Source organism: Apium graveolens, unplaced genomic scaffold, assembly GCF_009905375.1.
Source record: "Apium graveolens cultivar Ventura unplaced genomic scaffold, ASM990537v1 ctg3885, whole genome shotgun sequence".
NCBI lineage: Eukaryota > Viridiplantae > Streptophyta > Magnoliopsida > Apiales > Apiaceae > Apium > Apium graveolens.
Genome location: NW_027418310.1, coordinates 52076 through 63578, shown reverse-complemented (window position 1 = coordinate 63578; position 11503 = coordinate 52076). Strand labels below are relative to the sequence as shown.

The following is an 11503-nucleotide window of genomic DNA, read 5'->3' as shown; positions in this document are numbered from 1 at the left end:
GAATGTAAAAAATTGATCCCTTATCCTATGAGGTTTCTTGAAGGCTAATCTTCAAGGAATTATACCCTTATTTGGACTTTACTTGTCAGCTGATTTTATCCATATTTATTAATTACGAAATTAATTAATATTCAGGATTTTTGGCCTCTATAAATGGATTTTATTTATAACCTAAACTGGGCATAATTAATTCCACACTAATTATGTATTCATGAATTATTTTATCATCTATCATTTGCCCCCCAACTTCTGGGAAATTGTACAAGATTTCGTAGAAGTTAAGTTTCTTTATTACCTTGCAGGGTATCATTTTTAACGTAAAGTATGGAGCGACCCACACATTTACAACGATTTGCCTTATCTGAGACTTCAAGATATTGTTAGGACGAAAACACGCGCTAAATTTACACGCAAGTATACGCGTTCGTAAGTAATATAGAATTCTTTCTAGTTCGTTCCCACAAAGACTGGTTTAGGTTAACTTCAATCTATGCACTTATGCAACAATGATATGGTCATCGTTCAATGCTAAGACAAACAATAATTTGAGTTTTAATTAAACTAAGAGATTATACTAACTAACTTTAACTAAGAGAATTGAGGTGAATTACTTATTTGAGACAAACATGGGATTCTAACTTCATTACTAATTCATTTAAAATCATTGTTCTTAGCCTTAACATGTAATGGCGATGACAACTAATCAGATAACACGAAACTAGTAAACGCGAACTTTCGTTGCACGAATACCCTACTACCAGACATCCACAAAAGAGATAGAAGCTGAATAGACACCTATTATGTTGAGACCCTATATGTCTATAGAATTTGACAACATAAAGGTTTAATCCGCAAGTTATCTATCGTGATTACATAGGGCAAGTAAGATGATAAATATTACCTAGGAATCATGCATAACAAATACATGAACCTATGCTAGCATGACAAGTTCTAAACCCCTATATTCACTTTCGCTTCAATAGAGATTAACACGCTATTTTATAAGTTCACGACGCTCATAAGACGAATAAGCACAACCAATACTAGGATATCATACAATCACCACACACTAAGATATCGAAACAAATTAACTATTGAAATCCATAAGTAAATCCGTTAGAACCCCACGATAACGATTAGTTCATAACCGAACTCATCATCACTGTGGGTTCCGATGAAAGCATGGCATAATAAACTAAGTCTTTATAAACTGAATAAATAATTAAAGTACGTAATCAAGATTATTAGGTTCAACAACAAGAAAACAAGCATCCAAGATTACAACTCAATCAAAGAATCACAAGTAAAAATAAGCTTTTCTTCACCTTTGTTGTATTTATGCTCCTAGGTCTTCTCGCCATCTTCTCCTTAGTCTCCGTTATGAAAAAATCTTAAAAAGGTCTTTATATAGCAGCCCATATGATCAGGAGTCCAAAGAATCATCCTTTTAATCAAATCAGGATTCCAGGATTTCGACCCGGCGCGACCGCTCTGTCAAGCGGCGCGGCCGCCCTGACATTCTGTTAAACCGGCGCCGCCGCCCTGGACTTGGGCGCGACCGCCCTGATCTACTGGAAAATCTGCAATTTTCTTATTTCTTTGACTTCTTGTGCTGATTTATTTTGCGTAATCATCCGAGGCTCCATCCTAACACTCTTCTAAGCATAAAAATAATGTAAAACCATTCATGCTTCCGATATTGCCCTGAAATGCAAAACACTACAAAAACACATCAAATACCGAAACAACTTGAGTACAAAACACCAATTTGAGCCTTTACGAAGCATTCTAAGTGGATATAAATGTCACTTAACACACCCCCAAACTTAAATCGATGCTTGTCCTCAAGCATAACAGACTCAAAAATAAAAAAATAAAAATGCATGAATGCAACGATCCCCTCAGAATAACTAAACCAACCAATAAGCAACATCTCAAAAAATGCAATTATTCGCACAAAGTTCAATCAAATCCCACAAATCAACTCACAAGCTAGAAATGTGTGTGTGTGCAATTGCTTAACAGATTTACTCTCGCAACTAGATCAATAATCATAACTCACCACTCATCAAGGCAATCACAAGGTTATAAATAGAATAAACGATAAACTCAAAATAACTGACAACACTTCAATTTTATCTCGGAGTTAAACAAGGATTCATGCTTTTATTTATAACACATAACAACACAAATATGCTTATTTGATCATGCAATGAGTGAGGTCCACAAAAGACTTATGCAATAATACCCATGTAGCGAGCATTAGGTTAGCGGATCCCAGACTATAAAAGCCTTAGGTCACTAGGCACAAAGTCCCCTAAGAACTTAATAACTCGAGTATTAAAGAGCTCACTCATGATCAATTATGCACAACACATATTTTTTTCTTTATTCTTTTTTTTTCTCTTTTTTTCAACAATTTCTGAACGAGTGCGTTTCACTCCATCTCGCTCAACCCTAGACTACTCATATAAATATGAGCTGGCTACTAGTCATTTGACACCTAGCTACAACTAGCAATGAAATCCAATGTTTTTTCTCCAATTTTTAAATATCCATATTATTACACCACTAAGAGAATATCACAAATTCTAGACATAAACAAGTGATTAAACCTCAACAAATAAATAAACCATGATCATGATCTAGCACTTAAGCAACCTATAAGACTTAGTGAAAAATTTCTTGTTTCTAGCATGCAAATCAATTCGATAGGACTTAACATTCCTTTATAGGACATCACTACACTCGCATCACATCACAAATTACTGGGCCTATATATTGGGCTTCTTCTTCTTGACTTATTTAGAATGTTCTGGAGTTTTCTAAATCCCAATTTTTTTTTATTTTTAATTTTTTGAGAATACACTGGAAGCTTCTAGAGTTGGGCCTAAGCTTTTGGGCTGGGTTTTTGACCGGTTGTAGCCGGTTGAAATCCCCTTTTACCGTCCCAATGACCGGATAGTGGCACTATACACTTCACCCCACTTCTCATTTTCATATTTCCAAATCTCCAACCTCATTTCTCTCCTCCAAATTTTCTCCGGTGATTAGCCTCTATTCTGACCATTTTCTGGGTTTCTGCTCAAGGATCCTTTGAGTCTTCATCCTGTTCCTCCAAATTCCGGTGTCAAGCTTTCATCTCTCCTCCATCAATGGCATACAAAAGTGCAGAGAGGGCTGCTAAGATTGTCTCGGCTTTTAAAAGAGGTAACGAAATTCAAGTTCGTTAATCTTACATGTCTCTTCTGATATGATTAATCCTAGGGGGGATGAATACCCATCTAATGCTCACTTAGACTCTTTTGATCACTGCAATAAATGACATAACGTTATTGATATTAACCAGCTTAACACCACCTATCATGTACGCCATCCCCTTAGAATAGTTTCTGTAGACGGTGGTGATTGTACTTGCCACCAGAAAAGAGATACCCTTTTTATTTATGTTGATGCCCTAACTGTTGGGCTTAGGTTTCCCTTTCATGGGTTCATTCGTAGATTATTAGCTAACTTGCAAGTTAATCCTTGTCAACTTCCACCTAATGCCTGGAGGAACATTTTGTGCTTCATGGTCTTATGCCTTAGGCAAGGTTTTCCCCTCTTTGTAGCTGTTTTTAGAAAAATATTTCAATGTTATAATAGTGTCCAAACATCTTGTGATTGGGTTTATATTAGGCAGAGACCCAAATTTCCATAAATCTTCAACAGCTCCTCCATCCTTGATGACAACCAGCATTGGAGGAATGGCTTTGTTGGGTTGAGTTGGGAAAATGGTGATTGGGGCACACTTTTTAGATCTTCTTTTGGTAAAGTAGGTGATGGTAGTTCCAAAACCATTCATTTATCTAATGAGGAGAACCACATTTATATCGAACTTATAAAAGATGACGACAAAACCGTGAGTTGGACTTTATTGGAAGAGTTTTCTCTAATCCTTGTCGAACTCTCTTCCGTTACTTTGTAGGGTATTTCTTTTCCCATTTTATTTTCTTCTCCATTTTTCACCTTTATTAACATAACTTATCCTTGTATTTGTTTTCCTTTCTGCGACTCAGAAGATTAATAACGCCATTGTTCCCGTTGTTGAGGAGACGGCCAGGATGAAAAAGGCCAGGCTTGCAGGGCTTGATACTCAAGGGAAGGCCACATAGCCTAGCTTTTTGAGGAAACACAAAGAGCCTATTGTTGAGGCTTCCTCAGTTGGAACCGAGGGCGGCCCAACCAATCCTGTTTCTCCACCCCCACTGGCTCATTTCAACCATTATGGGGCTTTTGCCGAGGCGACATCGTGGTTGGCTCGACCAAGCACTCATGGGATTGGTGTCCTTACTCCATCACCCCAAATAACTTTGGGGATGTTGTGGCTGGGTAGGACTTGGAGCGTTTGAAGCTTATGGGAGCCCAGTCCATAGCTTCGGTATGTCTCTCATCCTTTTTCTAAGTTTATTTTTTGATAACATTACCCCCGCTTTGTCTTATATTTTGTTATTGTTTTAGAATAATGCTTACTTCCAGGAAGCCGTTCGTCATGCCGAATCTTGGAAGACGGCTTCGGAGAAATCCGACAGGGCCTTAAAGAAATAAAAGATCAAATACTCTTCCCTGGAAAAGAAGCTGAAGCGTAGGGATGAGGAGCTTTCAGAGGCTAATGCAGAGTTGGTCAAGTTTAAAGCAGAGCGGGACAAGACCATAGATTCCTACCTGGACACAGATGAGTTCACTCAATCTATGCGAGTTAGGGACGATACGGTGTTCCCTGAGTTTTTCAGGCCCGGCTGGGGCTCGTCCCTTGGCACCCTAAATGACGCTTGTCCCAATATTAACCCAGCGGACTACCCTTTCCCAGACAATGAGGCCCTCTTTCAGAGGTTCCGTGCCCGAAACGATACCTAAACTAACAGAAAACCCCGAAAACATATAAAATACACTCAACACACATAAAATGAGATAAAATGAATAACGCAAATAAACACACGTCCAAATTACGGATCGATTCATATAAAACACATAACGAGTATCCCATTGGATCATATCAGATCCGAAAATACATTACTTAGCCACTAAGTAACTATAAAACGATATAATTTAATATCAGATTTGGATAATTATCAAAATGGAGCTTCTTATAAAACACTTTATACGAAAATAATGTAATAATATCTCGTCTTTTAAGAATACAGGTTTTGCAGATTTATTAAAATGATTATCGTATCGAAAATTGTACGTCGGGACGCGTACAGGTCAAACCATAATCCGGATCGAAAACGTTAAAACACGGAAAATGTTCAGAATATCCATATTAGGTTAAGAAGGAGTTTTCGGGAGAGTTTCGGGTTATAAAAACGTAAAAACAGTTGAAGTTGGACGATTTCCGGCTTTATAAAACAGTTTTGTAATTACTCAGAAAATAATTAATAATTCATAAATCATTATAAAATCATATAACAATCCAAAAATTACCAGGAAAATATTACAATTATCTATATTTTATTCTGGGCATATAAAAATTAACCTACTCAAAGAATATCATATAAAACATCCAAACATCAATTCCAATTATCATATAATTCACTAAAATTCACATAAATATTTCCAAATAATTATAATAATAATATTTCAAAATATGGGATATTACAGTTATCAAGATTTTTGGTAGTACCGGTGAACCAGATGGCCAAATAATTATAATAATAATATTTGAAAATATGGGATATTACAGTTACCAAGATACGAGGAATTCCATATATGCACATGATATTTTCCCATAAGAATTGTGTAACCTGCTTGGTCGTAATTTTGGCTAAAGGCTTGGCCTCGATCCACTTCGTGAAGTAGTCAATAGCCACAATCAAGAACTTTCTTTGCGCAGTGGCCATGGGAAATGGCCCGTGAATATCCATTCCCCACATGGCGAAGATAACAGGATAATTTATGAAAGTTAGCATCTCGGGAGGTTGTCGAACAATCGGTGCATTCTTTTGATAACAATCACACTTATTCATATAGTCTTTGGCATTAACCATCATTTCTGGCCAGTAGATGCCTAAACGAGTTATCTTGTGCGCAAGGGCCCTGTCTCCAAGTGTTGTCCACAAATACCTTCATGTACTTCTTTAAGGGCCAATCGCGCCTCGTCGGGCCTAAGGCATTTAAGGTAAGGAAACACATAAGATCTCTTGTATAAGATTCCTTCGATCAAATAGTATCTCAGTGCTTGCACAGCTAATTTTTGCGCTTCCATCACATCATTTGGGAGCCATCCAGTTTGCATATGGGCCTTAATGGGATCTATCCATGATCCCCCAAGCCCTATGGGGGCAACAAACTTAACATCAATGCTCCGTATTTTTAAGACACGAAAGTACACACTCCCAGAACTTTCTTCCACTTCCGAGGAAGCAAATTTGGACAATGCATCCACCTTAACATTTTCTTCTCTTGGGATATAATCGATATGACACTCGTCGAATTGAGTCATCACAGCTCTCACTAGGTGTACATACTTCTCCATGGTCTCGTCTCTTGCTTCGAACTCTCCCTTGACCCGGGACACTACAAGTTTCAAATCCCCACACACTTTCAAGTTCTTGACCTTCAATGTCCCAGCTAGGCCTAGTCCAGCGATAGGAGCTTCATACTCAGTCTCATTGTTCATGATAGGAAAATCTAACTTCATAGCATATTCAATTAGGAACCCGTCGGGGCTTTGTAAAACTAACCCTGCTCCACTTGAATTTGTTTTTGATGCCCCATCAAAATAGAGTACCCAGAATTTCCTTGTTTGTGTTCAACTTTTCTTCCTCCTTGCCCTTCATGTCCTGAGGTGTAGTATCTTCCTGCCCCCCCGACTTCTTGGTTGACAATGGTACACTCAACTACGAAGTCAGCCAAGACCTAGGCTTTTATCTCCGTTCATGGCTTGTACTTAATATCAAATTCCCCCAGCTACATGGCCCATTTGATTAGCTTCCCATTGGATTTAGGATTGTGAATGATGTTTCTCAAAGGTTGATTTGTTAGTACCCCAATCTTATGATCTTGGAAGTAAGGATGCAATTTCCTTGAAGCCATCACCAAGGTTAAAGCAAATTTTTCTATAGTCGAATAATTCAACTCAGCCCCATGTAGAATCTTACTAACATAATATATGGTTTTTTGGACTTTAATCTACTTTTCACCAACACGACGCTCAGGACATTTTCAGAAATAGCCAAGTATAAATACAGAGTTTCACTCAAGACCGGCTTAGCCAAAAGAGGGGCTTGAACCATATATTTCTTCAACTCCTCGAATGCCATCTGGCTTTCATCAGTCCATTTGAAGTCTTTCACTTTCTTCAAATCTTTGAAGAATGGCAAGCACTTGTCTCCGGACTTGGAGATAAAACGTCCCAAAGCTGTGACCCTTCCGGTAAGTTTTTGAACATCCTTTATGGAACGTGGAGGTTCCATGTCTAAGATGGCCTTTATCTTGCCTGGATTGACCTCCATTCCCCTCTTAGAAACCATCAATCCTAAAAATTTTCCTAAACCTACTCTGAAAGTACACTTGGGAGGATTCAACGTCATTTTGTGATATCTTAAGATCTGAAAGGTTTCCCTCAAATGGGTTACATGGTCTGTCTTCTCGAGACTCTTACTAATATTTCATCTACATAAACCTCCATGGTATTCCCAATAAGGTCCTTAAAAATCTTGTTCACTAATCTTTGGTATGTGGCTCCTGCATTCTTGAGACCAAACGCCATAACGAGGTAACAAAAAACACCAAAATCAGTGATAAATGATACCTTAGGGACGTCATCCTTATGCATCTTGATCTGATTATATCCGCTAAATCCATCCATAAAATTCAGCATCCCGTGCCCCGCGGTAGCATCTATCAGAGTGTCTATCCTTGGGAGAGGGAAACAATTCCTCGGGCATGCATCATTGAGATCAGTGAAATCAACACATATTCTCCACTTTCCATTAGCTTTACTTACCATTACAGGATTCACCAACCATTCTAGAAACCATATCTCCTTAATAAAACCAACCTCTAAGATCTTCTCAACTTCTTGTTCGATAGCTTCCTGCCTTTCAGGGGAAAAACTTCTTTTTTTTTGCTTTACGGTCTTTTAATTTGGATCCACGTTCAACTTGTGGGTGATCAACTCTGGGTCTAGACCAGGCATATCCGATGCCGACCATGCAAACACGTCATTATTCTCCTGTAAAAACCTTATTAACTTTCCTCTAAGGGGCTCCCCCAATGACGCTCCAACGCAAGTTACTTTTTCGGGATCCTCGAGAGCCAAAGGGATCGGGATCAAGTCTTCTGCCGGTTTTCCTTATTACTCATCATTCTCACGAATATCCGAATCTTCAATGGGCAAGACCTGCCCCCGGCTCCATCTGCCCTCAACGAGGCTATATAACAGCTTTTGACCATCTTATAGTCTCCTCTTTCTTCCCATATCCCATCTCTGGTTAGAAACTTTATCACGGAATGGTAGGATGAGGGGACTGCCTTGAAGGCATGTATACATGTCCTTCCCATAATCGCATTATATATTGACCCAGCCTTAACCACCACAAAGTTTAACATCTGTGTGGCCTGTCTTGGCTCTTGCCCCATTGTTAGAGGTAGTTTTATTATCCCTTCAACCGGACATTCGACTCCAGTGAAACCATATATCGGCATATCAATCGGAGTTAATTGAGAATTATTGTACCCCATCCTTATGAAGGTATCATAGAGTGAGATATCTATCGATGCTCTATTGTCTACAAGGACTCTCTTTACCGTGTTGTTTCCTATGTTAGGCGTTATGACTAGGGGTCGTTATGGGGAAACTTGATCTCTTCCAAGTCAAAGTCATCAAATGCCATTATTACCTCTGCCTTGGCCCTCTTCGGAGCTTCTGCAACGATGTGCATGACTTCTCTAGCATAAGCTTTCCTCAAATTTTTAGACGATCCATCTGTAGTTGGTCCTCCAAAGATTGTATTTATCACCGGTCCTCGGGGTTGGGGATTTCGCCCCTGATCATCTTGATCCCTCCCACGGTCATCAAAATTCCTTCTTCCATTATTGTTTATTTCTCCTCTCTCCCCATCTCCTGTATACTTACTTAATCTTCCTTTTCGAATAAGGAAATCAATTTCATCTTTCAGTTGTCGACATTCATCGGTGTCGTGACCAGCATCCTTATGAAATCTACAATATTTGCTTTTATCTAGCTTAGCAGGATCAGCCTTCAGGGGTTTAGGCCAATGAACATTCTTCTCTCTCTCAATTTCCATTAAGATTTGGCTCCTAGGAGCATTCGGCCTAGCATACTCGGTAAACTTTTGTCCAGGTCCCCCCTTCTTGGGTGGTGAATCAGTGTATTTCTCAATTCTAGAATACTTGTCCTTGGAATTGTATTCTTGGTCTATTTTCCTCTTCTTTCTACCAGCGAGCTCATTATTTATCACTATCTTTTTTCATGCTTTCCTCAACTTGGATATATTTCTTTGCTCTACTTTGGAGCTATAGCATATTTTTTGGTGGCCGATTGGCCAAAGACATCTTGAAGAACCCATCCTTGGTTCCTTGTTGCAACGCTATCATAACTACCTTGTCATCAAGATCTGGGACTTTCAAAGCCTCCTTTATGAATCGATTCAAGTAGTCTCTAAGAGACTTTTTTTCCCCTTGCACTATAATCATGAGAGAAGCGAAACTTTTTTCATGCACCTTCCTGCTAATGAACTGCTTGATGAAAGCTTGACTTAAATCTCTAAAGGATCCAATTGAGTTTGGTGGCAAATGGCTGTACCACCTTTGGGCCAATGCCTGATAAGGTTTGAGGGAAAGCCCGATATTTGATCGCATCATTCACGGGCTGCAGCAACAGTGCATTAAAGAAGGTCCTAACGCGATTAGCGGGATCACCCATTCCATCATATGCCTTTATAGTCGTCATCTTGAACTTCCTTGTGATATGGGTGTTCATGATTTCTGCCGTAAAAGGCGGGGTTGGATCGTCTAGGTCTACGAGGTGGAGCAACTCAAACAGGTTTCCCCGAGGGGCATCCATTGATTTTCTCCTAGAAGTTTCTTCCAAATCGATGACCATGGGTATTTCCCCTAGTTCCTCTAGCTCGGTTGGCCCTCGTTGGCTTCCTAGCCTGACTCCTCTCCATGTCCCTCCTTAGCCTTAGGATTTCTACCTCATGGGCACGTATCATTTCCTCAAAAATCTGGGATGCCACTCCCTGAGCTTCTTGAAATTCGGGTTTCCTGCCCCCAATAGGCTCGAGGTGCCTACCTCCAACTGTCTCTTTATCCCTTCTTCTCCTTCTTTGATGGGCATCTTTATCGGTTGACTCTCCACTTTCCTCAGTAGTATAGAGTCCCGATACATCTCTTTCATTATTTATTGGTTGTAGACCTCTAAGATAATTAGGCTTGTCCCAAGGTTGGGATCAAGGTGGTAGGGGTGGCCTACTCCCCCCCACCCTCTGAGTAAATTGGCATATCATAGGTGTGATTTATGGGCACGTGATGCACTATGGTTAACATCTCAAAGCCCGCAGATTGAGTTCCCAAAGGAGCATTGAGATTCAAATTTTGAGGATTCGCCCCAAAAGTTGGGGGTGGTTGTGATTCAGATCGGGGATTCAAAGGATCCGCTGTCCCTTGAGAGTAAGTCAAGTGAGGGAAATCTCAATGGTGTATGAAATTTTCTAGGTTTTCCCGACCAGTGTTCCTTCAGGGATGTTGTTTATGCTCCGTGTATTTACCATGGTTGTTGTTGCTTCCTACATACGGCGCCAAATGTTATGGGTAAAAATTAGGGTGTATTTAATGTTGTATTTAAGACTAGGGTTCGCGAGCTCAAGGCTCTCTTTTACTGCTCTTATGCTTTGTGACTCAATCTGTCTTCACAAGATGCCTACATACCTTGCTCTATGCCAAGGATCAAGTTAAAAACGTAGTTGTTGTTTGTAGGGTGAGGCCCCTTATATAAGCATGGGATGCCCTTGAATTAGATTAGTTTTTGGAGACTTGATGGGCAAGCCTCAAATTTATAGTGGACTTTGGAGTCCTAGAATGTAGGAAATTGATCCCTTATCCTATGAGGTTTCTTGGAGGCCAATCTCCAAAGAATTATACCCTTATTTGGACTCTACTTGTCATCTGATTTTACTCATATTTATTAATTATGAAATTAAATAATATTCAGGGTTTTGGGCATCTCTATATGGGCTTTATTTATAACCCAAGTCGGCCATGATTAATTCCACACCAATTATGTAATCAAGAAAAAAATCCATAATATAAGTCCACTTTTAAATACTAGTATTATGGGAAAGAGAGAGTATATAATATATATTTTACATTATACTACACATTAATGAAAGGCATATGTTATAGCCTATTTGTTTATTCGAGGATTTAACTCAACTCAAATAAGGATGTAACAAGTAAATAGTGGTTCTATCGTCAGAGAGATCTCTCAAAGTAACAT

At 39.3% G+C, this 11503-nt stretch overlaps 2 protein-coding genes across 2 annotated transcripts; both read right to left on the bottom strand.

Moving 5' to 3' along the window:
- Nucleotides 1–6055: 6055 nt before the first annotated feature.
- On the bottom strand, nt 6056–6658 carry LOC141701462 (uncharacterized). Its single transcript, XM_074505109.1, has one exon. It carries the CDS (start codon nt 6656–6658, stop codon nt 6056–6058), a length of 603 nt encoding a protein of 200 aa, XP_074361210.1.
- A 454-nt stretch (nt 6659–7112) lies between these two features.
- On the bottom strand, nt 7113–7571 carry LOC141701461 (putative mitochondrial protein AtMg00860). The gene has a single exon (XM_074505108.1). It carries the CDS (start codon nt 7569–7571, stop codon nt 7113–7115), a length of 459 nt encoding a protein of 152 aa, XP_074361209.1.
- Nucleotides 7572–11503: the final 3932 nt, after the last annotated feature.

Coding starts and splice junctions, on each gene's coding strand:
- LOC141701462 (XM_074505109.1), bottom strand. CDS start 6,658: ATGAACAATGAGACTGAGTATGAAGCTCCTATCGCTGGACTAGGCCTA.
- LOC141701461 (XM_074505108.1), bottom strand. CDS start 7,571: ATGACGTTGAATCCTCCCAAGTGTACTTTCAGAGTAGGTTTAGGAAAA.